A 22,771-nucleotide genomic window follows, 5' to 3' on the forward strand; every position below is an offset into this window, starting at 1 on the left:
AGCTGTATCTCATCGTCAAATCATTGGTGCTGTAACTGTAATTTTAAATGTAAGTAATGCATCGGGAATATTAGGAACTGTCACATGTATACTACTCTCTCTCTCTCTCTCTCTCTCTCTCTCTCTCTCTCTCTCTCTGTGGTCCTTTTGATCTATAGTAAGATTGGTTTTTTAACCTTTATTGTAATTTTAATATCATGATCCCATAAGGGTATACGATTTCAATAAAGATTTTAGGGGAGAACCATTTGATTTCTTGGGGGTATGGAGGATTTTGAGAAAAAAAATTGTCACCAGGTGAGATAGAAGAAAAAAAATTGATCCTGTTATGGCCCGAGAAAAAAAATTGTCATAACAGACAGAAGTGAAAATCACAATGCACCAGAAATTAGCAAAATTTGGAAACCTTATTCTCATGCATTCTTTGCCGGCACAAGCAATTTTTATGTTTTTTCCCAGCACTTATGATATAAGCATGCACTACATAAGTCTACTTTACACCTCAGTACACTCAATGTTTTCCTTCCCTTTCCTGACCCAAGAAATCATATTTCAGGATTTCTATTGCAATATCTCAATGGCATAGGCACTATCTAAAGGGGACTATTTGACTTCTGTAAATTGTGAAAATTTAAAAACAAGACAGGAGTCAATAAACTAGTGTTAAAACCAATATACTATTCTCTCAATATAATATTATAATGTATTCCACACAAAATAAATGCAATGATCCTTTTATTCACTATATCGTAATATTAAACAATTTTGGTAGAGCCGATGTGTGGAGTTGCCCTCACTTTCCTTTATATGAACTGTTTTACACAAATTTTATCATTGTCATTTTTTGTTGTTGAATATTGTGACTCAAACACTGATTATGCACAAAAATGTAAAAAATATCAGTGTTCAATGTCATTTTCAAACAGTTGTGTCGTTGTGTAAACCAGTTTTGTTCTTATGTCATTCCCCTTATCTTTATTAGTGAGGTATCGTTGACGATTTGTGAGATTAACATCTTTCTTGATATAAGATATATCTTTTTTTCTAAAATCTCGTTGTTGAAGTTTGCGTGTGAAAAAATTGACCTTTTCAATGAAGTCTTTGTTGTTGTTGCATGTGCGAGCATATCGGAGAAGTTCACCTTTAATGAAGCCTTTGAAAGTGCCGCTCGGGTGACACGAATTTCTCAATAAGTATTGGAACGTGTCGGTTGGTTTTGTGTTGGTTTTGAAGTCGAGTCTTCTCTCTCGATTGTATCTCTGACCCTTAAAGACCGTTAAGTCGAGGTATGAGACATTGTCGATAGAATAATCTGTCGTATTCACAATTGCTATCCCTTTTCCTTTATCGAAGGGCTTTACAGTGATTTGTTTGTTTTTCGGACAGATCGTTCAGAGCAGTTTTCTCAGCTCTAGTCATGTTGACTTTGATTAGGATTCTGAAAGGAATTTCCGCTATCTCAATTTCAGTTGCTTCGAGATAGTTCTCCAGTTTGTGATTATCCGTCGTTCGTGGTGTCCACGTGGATTTATCTTCGAACGGATGTCTGTAAGATTGTTTGTTTCTCATAATGTAACGCAATCTCATGATTCGAATAAATTTGTTCATGTCACGAACAAGAGTTTTTCTGTTCGGGCATTTTGGAGTGGGAATAAATTTCAAGCCTTTGCCTAATGCTTTTATTTCAACATTTGTTAAAGTTTGATTTGAAAGGTGTTATAGTCGTACCTCGCCGGTCTGGGGAGCGTACTCACTGCTGAGAGGTACTTCGAGATCTTTGACAGAGTAGAGACTCACAGAGTTGTTGGATATCAATGATGGTGGTTTACTATTGAAGTGTAAAGTTTACACATTTGATGCCCAGCTATCTCTGACTGAAAATAGTGGGTAATCATCCCTTTTTAAAAAGAAATCATAACATCCTAATTAGATCAAATTAGTTAATCCTCCAATCATTAATCAACTAATATTTCCTGATTGGCTACAATAATTAATGTATTCTTCCCTTCAAGAAATACATTACTAAACTTTCTCTGATCATATAAAATCTTACATGATCTGCACAGGTGACATCATCGTTATACAACATTTCCCTTATGTAATCGTCCCAGGGTCCTGTCTGGAATTTAAATATTGACTATAAGAATTCACTTTACTGCCTTGACACTAGATGTCACTAATAAAAGTGTCTATCTCTATCCTTGATACTTAGGTGTCAATGACGTAAATACATTAAATGTCCCTAACAACGGAGTTTGAACCAAGATGTGTGAAAATTCATAACGATCATTAACCCTTACACAGACTTGAAAAGTTCAGCCCTCTCGTTCACTGACCTTTGTACAGATTCCGAAATTTCAAAACTTTATCAGTAAGCCAAAGAAAATTTAGTCTGTAACAAAGGTTTTTAATGAATCTGAGATTTTTTCTCAGTTCTTTGCTTTGTTTGACCTTTCGTTTGTTTTTTTACGGGCAGTGTGTCGTTTTTTACGATTCTGGCTTCTCAGTCTTCAGTTGGTAAATTAATGCATCGTTAATTTAACACAAAAGTTAGGTAAACAGCGAAAATAAACAAAGAAGTGAGTTTGCTATTTGGCTTGTCGGCTTGGTGCATACACGGACTAGTTATCATCATTTTGCCAGTGGTGAGTACTGTGATCGCTGCACATTGTGAAAGCTTGCTCAGGTTGCAATGTTGCGAGGCCGCGCCGGCCGGAATCTCTGAGTCTGGTGTGGAGATCATGAGGTGCTTTAGTAGGTAGGTTTTACCATGGACGTCTTTTTTAATGTCCATGTTTTACCCTTATGTAGAGTTCAGCTTCCACATATCCCATGGCAGGGCTGTGTGTGTTAATTGTTGCTGGCTATGCAACAGGGCTTGCGGGATAGCCGGGCCGGTGACAGTTACACACACAGTCCCTTCAAATCTTATTTTCGCTTTGACAGATTTTTTCCGCACATGAAAATTACACGCGATCTGCAGCAGGCCGTCCCGGGTTGCCGGAATCATATTAAATGGATCATACAAGGCAATAATCTCCACTGGCAAAGTTCAAACTAACACACATATACATGTAAACTCCTGTTCTCCGTGTGTGCTCGACTAACAAACTCCAAATACTGTGTTTCCGACCAATGCAGACGAGGGGCTGAAATTACGCTCGAGGGAAATATACTAGCCAGTACTCGAATTTGCCATGCAAGATGGGAATCAGTCAAACAGGTAGAGACATATTTTTCCGCGACCAAAGTTTAAGGTAGCTAAATATCTTTTAGACACTTTCAGATTTTTATTTTTTTCTCAATTGAACACATCCCAAACCACAATAAAGTATACATTTTCTGAAAGCCCTGATATAGAGCTATCCGACCAAGCACAGTACACGGTCATTATTTGCATAAGAGTCACGTGACAAGCGTTTTGCTGAAGCTTCAAAAAAACGGTTTTTCCCGCCTTATGCAAACACGCTGCAAGATTTCCGGTTAGAATTTCTTCATTGACAAGCCTTGACAATATCCTTCAAAACTGTGTCTGCGATTTTTTCCCGGAGGCTCCATTCAAATTATATGGCGTGATAATTAAAATTCCTTGAAAAGCACCTTCATCTATCACCTTTAAGAGCGCATTAAAAAAAAAACAAAGGCATATAAAGAAAATCCCAGACACGGTTTTGAAGGAAACCAAGTAAACGGCGACCTGCGGCCGCCCGCCTCGAACGACTATCCAAGCAACGTTACGATGCGATAACCTGTGTCGGGCCGTCGCTGGGACATGTAACAGACGCAGCTAATATCTCACCGATAGATGGTACAAACAGTAAAATAGATGTCAAGCCATAAATCACGCTTATTCAAAGCCTAAGCATATAGCGAAAATATTCCGCCAGGTGTGAACTCATAAATATTCATTAATACAACAAAGTATAAAGTAGTCCCCAGGGAACACAAGGTGTCATTCCTCACACAGCCAGGCCGCCGACGACAACGAGCTCAGGATGGTTTCAGCTTCCACCCTTCATACCAACAGTGCAACCTCGGCGACTGCCCAGGCATTTCAGCGCATGGAGAAATCCAGACTTTACGACCAGTTCTGGCAGTTGCTACGTTCATGGCCACATGTGCCGGGCACTCAGCTCCCCTTACTGTGCCACATGCGTTTGCCGGTATGGCGTCCACCAACATTAGTGGGGATGTCCAACCCCCGGTAAAGAAAGCGTTCAGGTACGTGTACTTTTAGACTGAGCCGAGTATTGTGGATGGATTTTATGTCAGATATTACAAAGACCATATGACAGCATGGATGCACACCCATGATGACAGTGACATAGCTCTTCATCATTACAATTTGTGTATGGCAGTGGGCTACTCATTTTAGCTGTACGGCAAACTATACTATTACAAGTTTAGCCCACGTTGGGCACAGTTGTCCCATTATTTTCATGTGAGAGAATTTAAAATGCATATAATTACGAGTTCATAAATGAAGTCTAAGAGTTTCTTGCACAGTTTCTTACACCGCCCACAATTTTTCTTTTCCCCGTAAGAGGTGGAATGCATATTTGGTGGCTGCATGCGATGCCCACCCTGTCTTCCCTGCGAGGGAATGATGTAGTCCCTGTGAGGGACGGGATATATAGTAAGGTGGCTGCATGCGATGCCCACCCTGTGTCTTCCCTGCGAGGGAATGATGTAGTCCCTTGTGAGGGACTGAATGTACAGTAAGGTGGCTGCATGCGATGCACACCCTGTCTTCCCTGCGAGGGAATGATGTAGTCCCTTGTGAGGGACGGAATGTACAGTAAGGTGGCTGCATGCGATGCCCACCCTGTCTTCCCTGCGAGGGAATGATGTAGTCCCTTGTGAGGGACGGAATGTACAGTAAGGTGGCTGCATGCGATGCCCACCCTGTTTTCCCTGCGAGGGAATGATGTAGTCCCTGTGAGGGACGGAATGTATAGTAAGGTGGCTGCATGCGAGAGTATGGAAGATGTAGTAACTGTGGTCACGGCCACGGCTAAATGGTGACGAGTTTCTCCCTGTGAGGGATTGAACGTAAGCTTATAGTAAGGTGATGTATGTGATGCCCACCGTTGCAGTTTTCGGAGAGGAAACTTGTAGACATTTGAGGTGTGCTATTGTGAAAGCCTTTCTGCTTGTAGATGCGGCTCCAACTGTCGGAGTTACAGAAAAAGAAAAAAAAAGTTCGACGAGTTTTGAGAAGTCAGTTAGTACATCTCAGCGACAGAGTTGAAGTGCTTTATCTGTTGTGTCAATTCCTGAGGGAATTTTGTTGTGGTTTAAGTTTGCAGAAGATCATTAAAGTGTAAATGCAAAATAGATTGTCGTTTCTCAGTAGTGGTTCCCTTAGACAGGGGGCGAATACTAAAAGCCCTGGCCTTACGGCCGCCTGCCAGTTGCAGGATCCTGTCTGGGGGTGCCCTCTGTAAATTTTACAAGGGCTTTTTGCTCAGTTTGGCATTCCAAACTGAAAGATGTATTATACAGTTGATCAGTGTTTAGCGTCTGATAACCTTTACCTGGGTAAGCTAGAGGGCGCCCCAAGACGGGGATCGGACACGCGTGTTTCTACATAGAAGCAGTTTTGGCAGGAAGGAGTAAGTCTCCCATGACGACTTGACCTTCAGAAACCTAAATGTGTTCATGGCAGGAGAAGTACATAATCATTTGCAGCTTGGCATTTGTTGACTGAAAATCTGCCAGGTAATCCCATTTTTACTTTGGCTCCCCGAAGGAGTAAAAGTATCGGAGTACGGAACTCCATGCAAAGGCATCTTTAAAGGGGATTGTTACGATTACCCATCGCCAGCTCCTGTGACACGTCTGAAGAATTTGTCATGCAAATAATTCGGCAAGTTCATTGCATCCGCTATCTATGACAGTTTGATACCGCAGGTTATATAAGTCGGGGTATTAGAATAATGGCTGGAAAGTTTTTGTGAAATGATTTTTCAATGTCCTTTATTTTATATCGATGTGAGGATGGGGAGAATTGAGGAATGGGAGAATTAGGATTGGGAGAATAAGGATTGGGAGGTTGAGAGTTTATGGTAGACTAGGTTTCAGTAAAGGAATACGTTGTGTTTGGTGTGAAGCAACGATGCTCGCATCCTATCCAATCCTTCATACAATAGGCAATATCATTGAGCGAAGTGATTAGGCTTTAAATATTACATTATCGAGTACGACTGATAGCACTCGCTGAGCGGAAACGAGTAGCTTGTACTGGACTCGTTGTGTAAATTACACGAACCCTTTGTTTGCTCGAGGTAAACTGTTTAATAACTTGCGGAAAAGCCGCGGATAAGGGAAAGAAACTTTTGTCTGGTAGGGTATATTATAAGTTACGTTTCCGGTTTTTTTTTGTTATCTTTTTCTCCTCGATGTTCAGTTTGAATAACATGAGAGATAAATCCCCATTTCCAATGTTATAGGGCGCTAGACCAAAAAAATATCACACAAATCACCTTCGGATATTGAGAGGGCGCTAGACTAAAAAAAATCTCGCACAAATCACCTTCGGATACTAGAGGGCGATAGACTACAAAGGATCCTTTCAGAATATAGGCGGCATAAATCATATTCAGATGTCAGGGGTTGTTATACAACCATATTAATTTTCAGTAAATTTGAGCCATTTACAATGACTACCTGTGCAGTGGTTTATTTATTGATTGATCTATTTATTTACTTTTGCAGCAAGACAATGCCGATGACACAGTCAGCCAGAGCAAACTAGGATCACCGTCAGAGCCAGAATCACAGCTAGAATCTTCGGTGGGTAAAACTAACCGATGTTATGGCCTTTGACCACCACATTTTCCAGTCTAATAAAATTTTGATATAAGTTTTTAAAATTTTCTTTCGTTTTTAGCTACTATAGACTATAGTCTATAGAAGCTATTGGGATGGGTATCCATCCGGCGTCCGTCGTCAGTCTGTATGTATGTATGTATGTATGTATGTATGTATGTATGTATGTATGTATGTATGTATGTATGTATGTATGTATGTATGTATGTATGTATGTATGTATGTATGTATGTCCGTTTGTGAGGCGTCCGTCCACTCAAATATCTTGAGAACTGCAGTACTTACTGATTTGATATTTGTTGTGTAGATGAAAAATATGATTTAGAGAAACTATTTTTTTTAATTTTTTGATATTGTTGAAAATAGGCAAATTAATGCCAAAAAAGGCGTTTTTGGTAAAAAATCTTCTTCTTCATAACTGCTGGTCAGACAGCTTTGTTATTTGGTATACAGGTCCCTAGGGACAACCCAACTTAGATTTGTTCAAATCGTGATGAAATATGCAAATCTGTATTTTTAAGGATTTTTTTTTGTCATTTTTGATCAAAATTTGACTTACATTGTATGTAATTCTTGTACTGTATAAACCCTATCAATTCACCCAGAAAAAAAAATTAATATTTTAAATAATCTTAGTGTAGAATTATCAGAAAGTTCAACTTTTTTTGACTGTTCATAGTGAAATGCTTACCATCTTGGAGGATTAAAACATGTAAAGGCAACTTTCCTGAATCCCAACTTTGACATATTCTGAACCGTCATTTATTGTGCCCTGTATGTTATCTTAAAGAAATTGCTCAAAATAGTTTGTCATGATAGGGTGGTCAAATAAATAGAGATAGAGAATGTTCTAATTTCCATTTATGGTTGACTTGGTAAGGATAAAATAAAATTACTTTTTGAGGAAAAAAATAGAGTGGACAATTAAAAGAGTGGTCAAAGTGATAGGGTTTTTATGGTAAAGCTGGGCTGTAAGATTCCTCATGTGCTATTTATAGCAATTATGCAATCTGTGTAAACAGTGCAATGAAAGTGTTACATGATGCTTTTGATGACCTTGAACTTCTTAAGTTTCAAACATTTGTCTCTTTAGTGTGCTTTCTCTGAGTACGTACAGTCTCAACTTAGGGATGGACCATTAGACCTTGGGAGGGGGGGTGGTCACAATGAATTGTGGAAATTTTTTTTTTACTATTGTAAATTTCTGAAATTTTTTTTTTCCAATTGAGATTAGCTGTGCAATTTTTTTTTTTCAGAGTAAATTTTCAGATTTATAATTTTTTTTGAAGATAAAGAGGGCAAAGATGTCGTGCCAAGCACCACAAGCGGCCACGCAAGCGGTCACGGGGGGGGGGGGGGGGGATTCGGAGGGGGGTGTCCCCCTGCTGCCGTTGGAGCTTTTGAAAAATAGAGATTACAATGGTGTTATTTGGTGGCACTTGGGGAGTATTTTTGCGGGGGGAGGTCAGGAGGGGGTGTCCCCCTCCTGCCATTGGAGGTTTGAAAAATAGAGATTAAAATGGTGTTATTTGGTGGCACTTGGGGAGTATTTATGCGGGGGATGGTCAGGAGGGGGTGTCCCCCTGCTGCTGTTGGAGCTTTTGAAAAATGAGATTAAAATGGTGTTATTTGGCACTTGGGTACTATTTTTGCGGGGGGTGGTCAGGAGGGGGTGTCCCCCTGCTGCCGTTGGAGCTTTTGAAAATAGAGATTAAAATGGTGTTATTTGGTGGCACTTGGGGAGTATTTTTGCGGGGGGAGGTCAGGAGGGGGTGTCCCCCTCCTGCCATTGGAGGTTTGAAAAATAGAGATTAAAATGGTGTTATTTGGTGGCACTTTGGGAGCATTTTTTCGGATTACACATCTTCCTCTGAAACATGGTCTTCTTGCTCCTCAGTAGCTTCCTATAGTCTTGAAAATTGACTATTTTGGTTTCCTGGCTTCCCTTTCTACTGCGTGATGCAATGGCTACATTCACCCCACCAAACATCATGCATATCTCATGATTTACAATTGATTTTGACAAGCTGAGACGCTAAAATAAGCTAAACAATATAGTTAAATTTGCATATTTGTGTTTTTAGAGCAATTGTTGCCCTTTTTTGATCAAAACATCTATTTCTCTGTAGCAGCATGTCCAAATTGATTGGATGTGTATAGATGTTTTGAAATTTCAATATTTGTCTTTTTAGGGCAATTTATGCCATTCATGGTCAAAAACCTGTATTCTCTGAAAGGGCTTGTCCAATTTCTTTGAAATTTGCTACACAAAAACGATTATTCATGCAGATTTATTCAGTATTTGCTATCGAGAAACTTTCAAAGTTCAACCCCTTTTGTGTGTTTTTGTGTTGGGATTTGTTGGATAGATGTCTTTCTACGTAGTGTATTGTTGAATGTTAAAACATGTGTTGCTGTTGTTTTTTGAGGCTGTTTTTGCAGAAAAAAGAATTGAAAATGCCCTTTTAAAAGCAAAATAATACATAATGACTTGATATGTTGTTTTATCATTATTGACGTGTTTCTACTTGTTCACCCATTCTTGCATTCATCATTGCAATAAAATGCTGTGAAAAAAATGAAACTGATGTGGCCTGCATCTGTTTACCTTGATCTTAAAAGGCAAATACAACTTTCTGTCTTGACAACCATACCATAGTTTCAATGTTTTACCTAGTGTACCTGCTTGGTTTGTACGCAGGAAACAAGTAGAAAACAGGTTCTATAATTTCATAATTTTCAAGTGATCAGAATACAAGTCCTGAAAAGATAAGATAATCACAACTTCCAGTATAAGGGATACAGTCACTCTAAATGTATAAATTAAAATTAAAAATGTGCCGGGAGGATGTACTAAAAATACAGAAAGTTGCTTTCTGTCGGTAAAATCTAAAAAAAATTCAAAATTTTAAAGACTTTTGCAGATTTTTTTTTTTACGCCTTTGTCTTCTTATTTATTTTTTTTGTAATTTTGCAAACTAGTTTGAAGATTTTTTTTTTCCTAACTTTCTGCTCTGAAAATTTTTTTTTTCTGTTTTTGACCACCCCCCTCCCAAGATCTAATGGTCCGTCCCTTATTCAACAGAACTTACTTACAATGTTAATTTGAAAGATAAAATGTGCTTGGTTAATTGGATGAAAATACTGATAAAATAACCAGCTTAAGATTCTTTATAACCTGACAGATATGCTGTTTTTTTATTACGAAAATCTTGATTTAAGCAAGCCTTGTTGACTTTAATTAGAATGTAATTAACTCTCGTTTATTAGCTACTATAGACTAATATAGTCTTATAGAAGCTATTGGGATGGGTATCTGTTCGGTGTGCACTGTCAGTATGTATGTATGTATGTATTATGTATGTCCGTTTGTGAGGCGTCCGTCCACTCAAATATCTAGAGAACTGCAGTACTTACTGATTTGATATTTGTTGTGTGGATAAAATATATGATTTTGAGATACTCTTTTTATTAATTTTTTGATATTGTTGAAAATATGCAAATTAGCACCAAAAAAGGCGTTTTTGGTAAAAAATCTTCTTCTTCATACCCACTGGTCAGACAGCTTTGTTATTTGGTATACAGGTCCCTAGGGATAACCCAACTTAGATTTGTTAAAATTGTGATGAAATATGCAAATCTGTATTTTTACAGAATTTTTTTTCCATCCTGAAATGAGCTATCAAAGATATCCACCTTCTTCATCAATACATGTGTCAGAAAAGGTTATTCTCCACGTAACACAGCAGAGCTCTGTCAACTGTTGAGTCGCTTGTTTTTTCAAAACCGCTGGTCAGACAGCTTTAATATTTGGTTTACAGGTCCCTAGGATGACCTTAGTGAGATAATTTCATACTGTCAGGAAATACTTAATTTTGTATCCATGTCTATAGTAGCTTCAGGGACTTTGGCCCTATGTTTTTTTTTTTTGCTGAAAGTGTTTCCCATTTGGACACAAAATATATACCATGACACTGGTTTTAAAGCTTAGCAATATTTTCAAAAAATTTATCGCATATAATTACAAGTAACAAGTAGACTGTTTTGTTGGCGACGTCAAAGCAAGTTAACATGGCGATCAAAATTTGTCGGTAATTTGATAACCTATCATGACGCAGCAAATCGTAACCAGCATATTATATGTATACTGTCAACACCAACTCAGTCCATAATACTTCTGTCTTTCCCCTTTTTTAACTCAGGGCACAGACAAAGGAAGGGGAATATCATCAACAGTGCGTCTACATCAGATAGAAATCGTAATAGTTCATGGAAATTTTCGTAGAGTCATAAATACATTTCAAGGACGTGACAAACACCTACAGGCATTCAAAGATGCTTGTCGTGAATCATTACGATACATGGGATCTCCTTCACGGGAAGATTTTTTCCCTTGTCTGTTAAGAATGTGTGGGGGTACCGTTAATGTCATGTCTCCTGCGGAAGCAAAACTTGCAATGATAAATCAAGTCGAGTGTCATATTTCACTGTTTAAGCGTTTGCGACGCCATGATGGTCAACTAGATTATACGTTTCCAAATATAGATATAAAATTTCAGTCGATCAATGGTGCTTCTGAACGAAACCAAGAATTCTTGTATACAGATATTGGTGTCCCTATACTCTGTAAACCAGACGAAAGTTTACCTCTTTCAGTGATTCGTTTTAACGGCCACGAATATACTTGTGTCATAATATGGTGCAAACTCATGTTAAATGTTGTACAACATCTTGAAATAGAAAAATCTGCGAATGTCGAATCGATCAGCACAGCAATACATAAAAACTATCATCGGCTTAGAAGATATGCAATTTTTAAGGCCCATGTCATTTCAAGAGCTTCCCACTGTATATACAAGTCTTCCTATTATGACAAAGATGATGTGTTAGGTCAAAATTATGGATACAGTCTGTTGTTGGAGTGTGTAAATGCAATAAGACGACTCATGCCATCCTCAGCAGCAAAAGTATTGTTAGACTTGTGAACGAGATTCCCCATTCTTGTATATGTTGAACTAACCCAATTGAATACATGTGACATGCCTTCGTATGCGAGTTTACTTGTGACATAACAGCTTCATCCACGCCCCCCCCTCTCTCTCGGGGTCCGCCACGCCCCTTCTCCAGAAAGGCCCAATGAGGTACACGCACTTTGATCGATTATGTACAGACTCACAACATGAAAGTGTATATATAAACGGATGGCATGGTATTGTAATCACTATGCAAGCATGGAACATCAACGTGTCTCTGAACTGGAGCGGGCTGTACAACAACTGGATTCAAGCACCAGCACCGAGATTGAACAATTACCTGTCTCCAATGTGGCTCTAGTTATGGAACAATTTGCATCTGAAAACGCTGGCTCTAACGACGATTTTGCATCGTTACAGGTAGTGGCGAGTACTGCTGACATCGGTGAATGGCTTGATGAAATGAACGAGCAGTTATCAAAAAATGTAAGTATATAATTAAAGCCACTGTGTTTAACAGTAGTTGTAACTTTTAAGAGTATTTTCACCATTTTTCTTACACATCGCGACCTATTCATGTAAATAACCATACTGAATCGTGAAGAATCGCCTAATGCTTGACCTCAGTGTGCAACCTTTGTCAATATCCTGTGCCAAAGAATGTCGTCAATATGAATTTCTGATCGGACAGAAATTCAATGAATGTTTACAACCACCCTGCAACGTTATTGAACTTATACGCATGGGTACAATGAGACCATGGCTAATCAATATTTAGTGTGATTTCAGTAGAAGCTTGCCTGGTTTCAAACATAAATATGGGCCAAAATGATCAAAAGTTAGTCTACTTCCGGTATTCAAATGTTGTTGGTCGACCACAAAAATATATCTAATTTGTGTGTTCTGTTTTCTCTTTTTTCTCCAAACAGCGTTGCGAATATGACCAAACCATCGTCGGCGATCCAGCTACTTTACATCCATTGATGGTCACTGGAAATTTCGAATCGATAGTCCGTCTCTATCGAACCGCTAATGACACCATGTTACCATTTGAAAAAGCGTGTAGGGTGCCCCCAGACTACATGCTACAGCGAGGCCAGACCAATGACTTTCCGTGTCTGGCTTTGATGGAAGACAGCACATATCAAGTGGTTTCTTTGAAAGAAGTATGGAATATGATCCCGATACAGTCGAACAACGACGTGTATTCTGTGTTGAGCGACGAACAGAGAATTGCTTACGATACGTATTTTCTTAAACAGAACTTACAAAGGTACCGCCACAAGAACAAAATCGGCAATTTCTTAGATAAAGAGACGCTACCTCGTATAAAATTACTAGGGGTTGATCGTGACAGCAAGCGATTTTTGATGGCCACAGTGGGGTTGCCAGTCCTGTTTGACACGACTTTAGTGTTCCCACCTGCCCTTCAAAATAAATTATACCACTTTCAACATGATAGCTGTTTAACGGCCGGTGTCGTTTATGGGTTCAAATTGGTAAAAGATTTGAGCAAAGTCGAGCGGGTACAATTGGGGATGATTGATGACCGTGCTGCAGAGTTGCCCGCCGTATCTTACTTACATCGACGACGGCACAAGTCGCCAAAAAGTGTCAGTTGCACATCTAATTAAATCAAGTATACAGCATACATTCGAGTGTCCAGTTGAGATGGTTGGGGTTGGCGAATCTGACCAAACACAGATGAATAGTGTTCGATCTGTCGCCAGATATCGTTCCGCAGCATCTGGCAAATCAATGTCGGGAGATCAGTATGATAAATTTGGTTTTAACCGTTTTGGGCTGTTTCGTACTGCAATAGGATCGGTAACCTCAGACGCAACTGCCATATTTGGCATAAAATTTCTAACAGGGGGACATGCAGAAAAACATGGTCGTCGTTTGATTAAACAAAATCAAAGTAATATAGAAGGTATGAAATACCTGTGCTGGGTATTGCGTGAGTTTTTAAATGGCCCGCATAATACAAGGCATCATAGTAATAAGATCAAGACACTTTAAGAACATTTAAACACAAAAGAAGGGAGGCAGTTATGTTTAAATTTTCAACAAAGATTTACCGGGTATGAAAAACTTGTGTCCGATCTCCGTGAAGAACTGGCACAAAAGAATGATGCCTCAACTGACTGCAAAACAGACAAAGAACGGGCATTGTATTTATTACGCGAGAAAGAGGAAAGGATCGTTTTCTTAAGTGAGGAAAATGAACAGTTGCCAAATCCAAAATGCCTAGCAATCCCAAATTGGTTTCGATAACCTTCAGCCGATTTGATAAGTTCCTTTGACCAACTTCAAGTTGTTGTTCTAAGGCGACTTGCCGTTCTTCAAGACGGCTACATTTTTCTTTTCTGTTTTGCAGTCAGTTAAGGCATCATTCTTTTGTGCCAGTTCTTCACGGAGATCGGACACAAGTTTTTCATACCCGGTAAATCTTTGTTGAATATTTAAACATAACTGCCTCCCTTCTTTTGTGTTTAAATGTTCTGAAAGTGTCTTGATCTTATTACTATGATGCCTTGTATTATGCGGGCCATTTAAAAACTCACGCAATACCCAGCACTGGTATTTCATACCTTCTATATTACTTTGATTTTGTTTAATCAAACGACGACCATGTTTTTCTGCATGTCCCCCTGTTAGAAATTTTATGCCAAATATGGCAGTTGCGTCTGAGGTTACCGATCCTATTGCAGTACGAAACAGCCCAAAACGGTAAAACCAAATTTATCATACTGATCTCCCGACATTGATTTGCCAGATGCTGCGGAACGATATCTGGCGACAGATCGAACACTATTCATCTGTGTTTGGTCAGATTCGCCAACCCCAACCATCTCAACTGGACACTCGAATGTATGCTGTATACTTGATTTAATTAGATGTGCAACTGACACTTTTTGGCGACTTGTGCCGTCGTCGATGTAAGTAAGATACGGCGGGCAACTCTGCAGCACGGTCATCAATCATCCCCAATTGTACCCGCTCGACTTTGCTCAAATCTTTTACCAATTTGAACCCATAAACGACACCGGCCGTTAAACAGCTATCGTGTTGAAAGTGGTGTAATTTATTTTGAAGGGCAGGTGGGAACGCTAAAGTCGTGTCAAACAGGACTGGCAACCCCACTGTGGCCGTCAAAAATCGCTTGCTGTCACGATCAACCCCTAGTAATTTTATACGAGGTAGCGTCTCTTTATCTAAGAAATTGCCGATTTTGTTCTTGTGGCGGTACCTTTGTAAGTTCTGTTTAAGAAAATACGTATCGTAAGCAATTCTCTGTTCGTCGCTCAACACAGAATACACGTCGTTGTTCGACTGTATCGGGATCATATTCCATACTTCTTTCAAAGAAACCACTTGATATGTGCTGTCTTCCATCAAAGCCAGACACGGAAAGTCATTGGTCTGGCCTCGCTGTAGCATGTAGTCTGGGGGCACCCTACACGCTTTTTCAAATGGTAACATGGTGTCATTAGCGGTTCGATAGAGACGGACTATCGATTCGAAATTTCCAGTGACCATCAATGGATGTAAAGTAGCTGGATCGCCGACGATGGTTTGGTCATATTCGCAACGCTGTTTGGAGAAAAAAGAGAAAACAGAACACACAAATTAGATATATGTTTTTTGTGGTCGACCAACAACATTTGAATACCGGAAGTAGACTAACTTTTGATCATTTTTGGCCCATATTTATGTTTGAAACCAGGCAAGCTTCTACTGAAATCACACTAAATATTGATTAGCCATGGTCTCATTGTACCCATGCGTATAAGTTCAATAACGTTGCAGGGTGGTTGTAAACATTCATTGAATTTCTGTCCGATCAGAAATTCATGTTGACGACATTCTTTGGCACAGGATATTGACAAAGGTTGCACACTGAAGTCAAGCATTAGGCGATTCTTCACGATTCAGTATGGTTATTTACATGAATAGGTCGCGATGTGTAAGAAAAATGGTGAAAATACTCTTAAAAGTTACAACTACTGTTAAACACAGTGGCTTTAATTATATACTTACATTTTTTGATAACTGCTCGTTCATTTCATCAAGCCATTCACCGATGTCAGCAGTACTCGCCACTACCTGTTGTATCACCCCAATATGTAATAATTAACCCAATATGTAATACTAACCCAATATGTAATAACACTTAACCCAATATGAAATACTAACCCAATATGTAATAACTTTTAACCCAATATGTAATACTAACCCAATATGTAATAACACTTAACCCAATATGTAATACTAACCAATATGTAATAACACTTAACCCAATATGTAATACTAACCCAATATGTAGTAACACTTAACCCAATATGTAATAAAAATGAATTTGGGATATAATACTGACCAAAATAAGACTAAAATATGCATAGCAACCATGATCAAGCCCCTTCACAACCTGCAGCATTTCTAAAATTTGATAATTTTTCAAAGGTTTTTCGAGTTTTTTTTACCCAATATGTAATGCTAACCAATATGTAAGATATAAAGGAAAATGAGGGCAACTCCACACATCGGCTCTACCAAGATTGTTTAGTATTACGTTATGGTGAATAAAAGGATCATTGCATTTATTTTGTGTGGAATACATGGCAAGACACCGGTGAATCGATAGTGCTTTGACCCTAGTCATGTGATCTGGGTCCCCGGTAAACCGGTTTGTTGATTGAGTGATTCGTCTTAATGGTGTTTCGGAACCAAAAATGGGGTTCCTTCATCAGTCGCTCTCTTGTTTTGTGTCCCATCCGCTTGGTTGTGTAATGAAGTCATCCTCGTCCTCGAGGAGGAGAAGCCAGATTCGTTATTGAGAGAGTTAGCCACTATTGACTGACTCTATAGTGAGCGATCCGGTGTGTGGTGTCATATTATAATTAACATGACCCAGCATCGACCGGAGTTTCTGGACGCTTATAAGGATTTTTGTTTTAGGGCATATTATGAGCGTTGCTAGTGCTCGTTATGTTAACAGTAAATGTTGTACTAATCTGTCAACGATTAGTTTGTTTTAGGCATCCGAACTTTTAGTTTTGTGTCAATTTTTCGTGGACTTTGTAATAGATTTCGGGTCGATATTGGTGCCTGCTTTCCGGTGTTTGAAAAGCATATTGTGAAGGGCTGTTTCGAGAAATAAATCTTGTTTCTCTGTGTTTAGCCATTCCCAGGTTTCATGGTTTTGTTAACAATATTTGCTGTAAACGGCCTTTGAAATCGGTTTGGTCTGAGGAGAGTATTGGTTTATTTAATTCATGCCGCCAACTTTGATTACTTATATGGCAGCTCTCTCAGATTTTGATTTTCTTTGCCAGATGATGTTTCCTGTATTGCTCAGCAATCTTTTCAGTCTGTTGATTGTAGTACCAATTCGATGACAGATTGCATCTTGGTTTTATACGATAAAGTGGTATAAAATGGAGACAAAAAAAATTCAGTTTCCCCGTTGTTAAAACTGCTATCGTGAAACCTTTTAACTATTTAAGCGATATGGGCAAAGTGTATTTGCATTATCACACCGGACTTTTCGGTTGTTGTTCCAGATATCGACGGAATGCTTACTCCTTCACATGCATATGTAATACTAACCCAATATGTAATAACACTTAACCCAATATATGTAATACTAACCCAATATCCATGTATACAGAAAGACTACCAAAAGTCAGTTACAACGCTGACACTTTTGCAGGGTATCACAGTATGCGACAAATATACAAACAGTTCGGCCAAAGTAGTGGCATTGTGCTTGAATTAAAGGAAATTATCAACAGCACAAAATGGTTGAACGCATGGGTTAATCTACTGTTTACAGGAACGGGATCATGGATGTACGTTCGTGAAATAATTTGGCGGAATGGAAGGAAATACTGAGTTTTAAAAATTAGGATATGATATGATTGATAAGTTAAAGGTGCTGCCGGTGTAAATTTGATGATTTTCACTATGTGTCAACTGCAGTTTCATGCTCATCTCTAAAACGCATGTTGAGATAAACAGGGTACACACATGTGCAGACTGCATTGCTTCTTTTCACAACTATAATTTCGTGTGATTTAAAAAACCTTTAAAAATAGATATGGACTTCAAAATGTGTACACAATGTGTTGACGGTCGAGAGCGTCATTAATGTTTTAACTTGGTAAATAGAGTAAAATAAGAAAAATAAAGATTGAAAATAAAATTGAGGTTTTGGGTTCTAACCCGATTGAAAACAACGTATAATAATTTTAACAATATGTAAACAAGTTTTATAAGACAATGTGTTAAAATTTTATTACATATTGGGTTAACCCAATATGTAATAAAACTTTCATGCATTCTCTATGGGGACTTTATTACATATTGGGTTAACCCAATATGTAATAAAACTTCCATGCATTCTCTATGGGGACTTTATTACATATTGGGTTAACCCAATATGTAATAAAACTTCCATGCATTCTCTATGGGGACTTTATTACATATTGGGTTAACCCAATATGTAATAAAACTTCCATGCATTCTCTATGGGGACTTTATTACATATTGGGTTAACCCAATATGTAATAAAACGTCCATGCATTCTCCATGGGGACTTTATTACATATTGGGTTAACCCAATATGTAATAAAACGTCCATGCATTCTCTATGGGGACTTTATTACATATTAGGTTAACCCAATATGTAATAAAACGTCCATGCATTCTCTATGGGGACTTTATTACATATTGGGTTAACCCAATATGTAATAAAACGTCCATGCATTCTCTATGGGGACTTTATTACATATTGGGTTAACCCAATATGTAATAAAACTTCCATGCATTCTCTATGGGGACTTTATTACATATTGGGTTAACCCAATATGTAATAAAACGTCCATGCATTCTCTATGGGGACTTTATTACATATTGGGTTAACCCAATATGTAATAAAATGTCCATGCATTCTCTATGGGGACTTTATTACATATTGGGTTAACCCAATATGTAATAAAACGTCCATGCATTCTCTATGGGGACATTATTACATATTTGGTTAACCCAATATGTAATAACACTTCCATGCATTCTCTATGGGACTTTATTACATATTGGAGAATACCAAATATAGTTCAATGAATTTTTCTTTTATCCAGTAAAGTAAGACTTATATACGAAAGGCCAGTATTATCATTCAATCGAAGTTGGTCACTTCAGCCTTTCAGAGCTACATGTATAGTTTCTTCTCTTTATTAATCCGTGGAAACATTTCTGTCAGGATAATATTCCCGTTAATTTGCCCATAATGTTGTGATATTACACATCATATTAATATATCGGTAGTCGCTTTCATATTTACCATAAATTGTGTTTGGTTTTATGAATGTTGACAGCCATAAGCGTTCCGCATGTAAACAAACAAGTAAACATTTTGAACCATTGCTGTTATTTTCTGATTGTCGTGTGGTCAGGAACAAGCAATATTGGTGAAACTTTTCATTCGGTCATGAAATTATTGCTAAATGATTATAAGAAATGTGTGTGTGTTCAGGTATTTTCCGCTGTATGAAAATTAAGGAAAAATTAAATTTAAATGCTCGCTGATGGCTTGATTATGGTACGTGGGCGTTCCTAGTTTTTAGCAAGTTTTCTGATCTCAATAATTGTCGCCGCTTTCATCTACAGTTTTGAAGTGTTTTGGCCACACAGGGATGTGTTGATGGTTGTTAGGCATTTTTTTTGTGTTGTTATGCTTAGTATTATATCCAAGTTAATTTTATTACATATTGGGTTAAGTGTTATTACATATTGGGTTAGTATTACATATTGGGTTAAGTGTTATTACATATTGGGTTAGTATTACATATTGGGTTAAGCGTTATTACATATTGGGTTAGTATTACATATTGGGTTAATTATTACATATGGGGTGATACACCTGTAACGATGCAAAATCGTCGTTAGAGCCAGCGTTTTCAGATGCAAATTGTTCCATAACTAGAGCCACATTGGAGACAGGTAATTGTTCAATCTCGGTGCTGGTGCTTGATTCCAGTTGTTGTACAGCCCGCTCCAGTTCAGAGACACGTTGATGTTCCATGCTTGCATAGTGATTACAATACCATGCCATCCGTTTATATATACACTTTCATGTTGTGAGTCTGTACATAATCGATCAAAGTGCGTGTACCTCATTGGGCCTTTCTGGAGAAGGGCCGTGGATGAGGCTGTTATGTCACAAGTAAACTCGCATACGAAGGCATGTCACATGTATTCAATTGGGTTAGTTCAACATATACAAGAATGGGGAATCGTTCACAAGTCTAACAATAGTTTTGCTGCTGAGGATGGCATGAGTCGTCTTATTGCATTTACAGACTCCAACAACAGACTGTATCCATAATTTGGACCTAACACATCATCTTTGTCATAATAGGAAGACTGGTATCTACAATTGGAAGCTCTTGAAATGACATGAGCCTTAAAAATTGCATAACGTCTAAGGCGATGATAGGTTTTATGTATTGCTGTGCTAATCGATTCGACATTTGCAGATTTTTCTATTTCAATATGTTCTATAACCTGTACCATGAGTTTGCACCATATTATGACACAAGTATATTCGTGGCCGTTAAAACGAATCACTGAAAGAGGTAAACTTTCGTCTGGTTTACAGAGTATAGGGACACCAATATCTGTATACAAGAATTCTTGGTTTCGTTCAGAAGCACCATTGATCGACTGAAATTTTATATCTATATTTGGAAACGTATAATCTAGTTGACCATCATGGCGTCGCAAACGCTTAAACAGTGAAATATGACACTCGACTTGATTTATCATTGCAAGTTTTGCTTCCGCAGGAGACATGACATTAACGGTACCCCCACACATTCTTAACAGACAAGGGAAAAAATCTTCCCGTGAAGGAGATCCCATGTATCGTAATGATTCACGACAAGTATCTTTGAATGCCTGTAGGTGTTTGTCACGTCCTTGAATGTATTTATGACTCTACGAAAATTTCCATGAACTATTACGATTTCTATCTGATGTAGACGTACTGTTGGTGATATTCCCCTTCCTTTGTCTGTGCCCTGAGTTAAAAAAGGGAAAGACAGAAATATTATGGACTGAGTTGGTGTTGACAGTATACATATAATATGCTGGTTACGATTTGCTGCGTCATGATAGGTTATCAAATTACCGACAAATTTTGATCGCCATGTTAACTTGCTTTGACGTCGCCAACAAAACAGTCTACTTGTTACTTGTAATTATATGCGACAAATTTTTTGAAAATATTGCTAAGCTTTAAAACCAGTGTCATGGTATATATTTTGTGTCCAAATGGGAAACACTTTCAGCAAAAAAAAAAAAAAAAAACGAAAGAAAAGTTTAAAAACTTATATAAAAATTTTATTAGACTGGAAAATGTGGTGGTCAAAGGCCATAACATCGGTTAGTTTTACCCACCGAAGATTCTAGCTGTGATTCTGGCTCTGACGGTGATCCTAGTTTGCTCTGGCTGACTGTGTCATCGGCATTGTCTTGCTGCAAAACTAAATAAATAGATCAATCAATAAATAAACCACTGCACAGGTAGTCATTGTAAATGGCTCAAATTTACTGAAAATTAATATGGTTGTATAACAACCCCTGACATCTGAATATGATTTATGCCGCCTATATTCTGAAAGGATTTTTTGTAGTCTATCGCCCTCTAGTATCCGAAGGTGATTTGTGCGAGATTTTTTTTTAGTCTAGCGCCCTCTCAATATCCGAAGGTGATTTGTGTGATATTTTTTTGGTCTAGCGCCCTATAACATTGGAAATGGGGATTTATCTCTCATGTTATTCAAACTGAACATCGAGGAGAAAAAGATAACAAAAAAAAAACCAAAAAAAAAACCGGAAACGTAACTTATAATATACCCTACCAGACAAAAGTTTCTTTCCCTTATCCGCGGCTTTTCCGCAAGTTATTAAACAGTTTACCTCGAGCAACAAAGGCTTCGTGTAATTTACACAACGAGTCCAGTGCAAGCTACTCGTTTCCGCTCAGCGAGTGCTATCACTCGTACTCGATAAGCGTGTTTTATGGCTTGATATCTACTTTACTGTTTGCGCCATCTATCGGTGAGATAGCATTAGCTGCGTCTGTTACATGTAAGTTATGTTCCAGCGACGGCCCGACGGGTCTGCTGCACATGTTTAGTGCTTTCATGAAGTTTACTGTTTATTATCTTGTGTATAAAGATTCTGTATACATTTCTTTTGAAATTGTTAGAGTTAATTGTCGATTAAAAGTGACGTGTAAACCCCCGGACGTTGTTTTGCCGTACTATAAATAACTACACCGTGCTTGTGTATCGGCGAAGCCACAGAAGCTGCACAGGCACGTGTGATACTGTGCATGGAGGGACATTACGTACAGATACCCACGTACCCTGTAACTGAAGTGGTACGTCCACGGTCAGTGTATACGTGCGTGTAAACTGGTGGCCATCTAAGTATGAATAGGGAGTGGCGAAGTCAGATTTGGAATAAAGTTTCGCCGGCGATTTTTCAGTAACTAGACCTTGAACACCAAAAATAATTGGTTACACAAAGTAATGCAGGTCTGGTCTTGGAGAAAATACCCAATTGGGGTCGTCAAAGACTTGTTAACGAAAACGACTCAATTTTTAACGGGACCTTGCACTGGCCGCGGTCAAAAATAACATCGGGTATTCACGAAAAACTACTCCAACGAAGTTGATTTTTTTCCCTCCAGACTATGATCACACTTGTTAGGAACGCATAAAAGGGACAACTTGAAAATCTATGGAGCGCTTTAACGAAAATCTGTATTTTCCCACTACGGAGAAAACCGACCAGCCGTCACTTGTGAGCGCCGGGTGTGCGTGTTGGTTTGAAGCAAAATCCTAATTATGCATGCAAATTAGGTACCCAGCTCTTACCTTGTGTGTAAGCGT

At 38.4% G+C, this 22,771-nt stretch overlaps 1 protein-coding gene and 1 long non-coding RNA gene across 2 annotated transcripts; one reads left to right on the plus strand and one right to left on the minus strand.

Annotated features, from left to right (window-relative positions):
- Nucleotides 1-3,780: 3,780 nt before the first annotated feature.
- Nucleotides 3,781-13,275, plus strand: LOC139143470 (uncharacterized). Its single transcript, XR_011554594.1, has 4 exons — nucleotides 3,781-4,221; nucleotides 6,718-6,795; nucleotides 12,225-12,290; nucleotides 12,734-13,275. It is a non-coding gene; the product is annotated as an uncharacterized lncRNA (long non-coding RNA).
- A 1,421-nt stretch (nucleotides 13,276-14,696) lies between these two features.
- Nucleotides 14,697-22,005, minus strand: LOC139144327 (uncharacterized). Its single transcript, XM_070715029.1, has 5 exons — nucleotides 21,915-22,005; nucleotides 21,270-21,355; nucleotides 20,858-20,890; nucleotides 15,849-15,914; nucleotides 14,697-15,401 (listed from the first exon to the last, which is right to left on the minus strand). Exons 1-5 carry the CDS (start codon nucleotides 22,003-22,005, stop codon nucleotides 14,697-14,699), a joined length of 981 nt encoding a protein of 326 aa, XP_070571130.1.
- Nucleotides 22,006-22,771: the final 766 nt, after the last annotated feature.

Source organism: Ptychodera flava, chromosome 11, assembly GCF_041260155.1.
Source record: "Ptychodera flava strain L36383 chromosome 11, AS_Pfla_20210202, whole genome shotgun sequence".
Taxonomy (NCBI): Eukaryota; Metazoa; Hemichordata; class Enteropneusta; family Ptychoderidae; genus Ptychodera; species Ptychodera flava.

Bases quoted from the DNA above. Each gene is read 5' to 3' on its own strand.
- LOC139144327 (XM_070715029.1), bottom strand. From the start codon at position 22,005: ATGTGCAGCAGACCCGTCGGGCCGTCGCTGGAACATAACTTACATGTA. The intron at 15,915-20,857 runs GTACGTCTACAT...GTGATACAACAG, and splicing joins GAAGGGGAATATCACCAACA to GTAGTGGCGAGTACTGCTGA. The intron at 15,402-15,848 runs GTAAGTATATAA...TTCTCCAAACAG, and splicing joins ACGAGCAGTTATCAAAAAAT to CGTTGCGAATATGACCAAAC.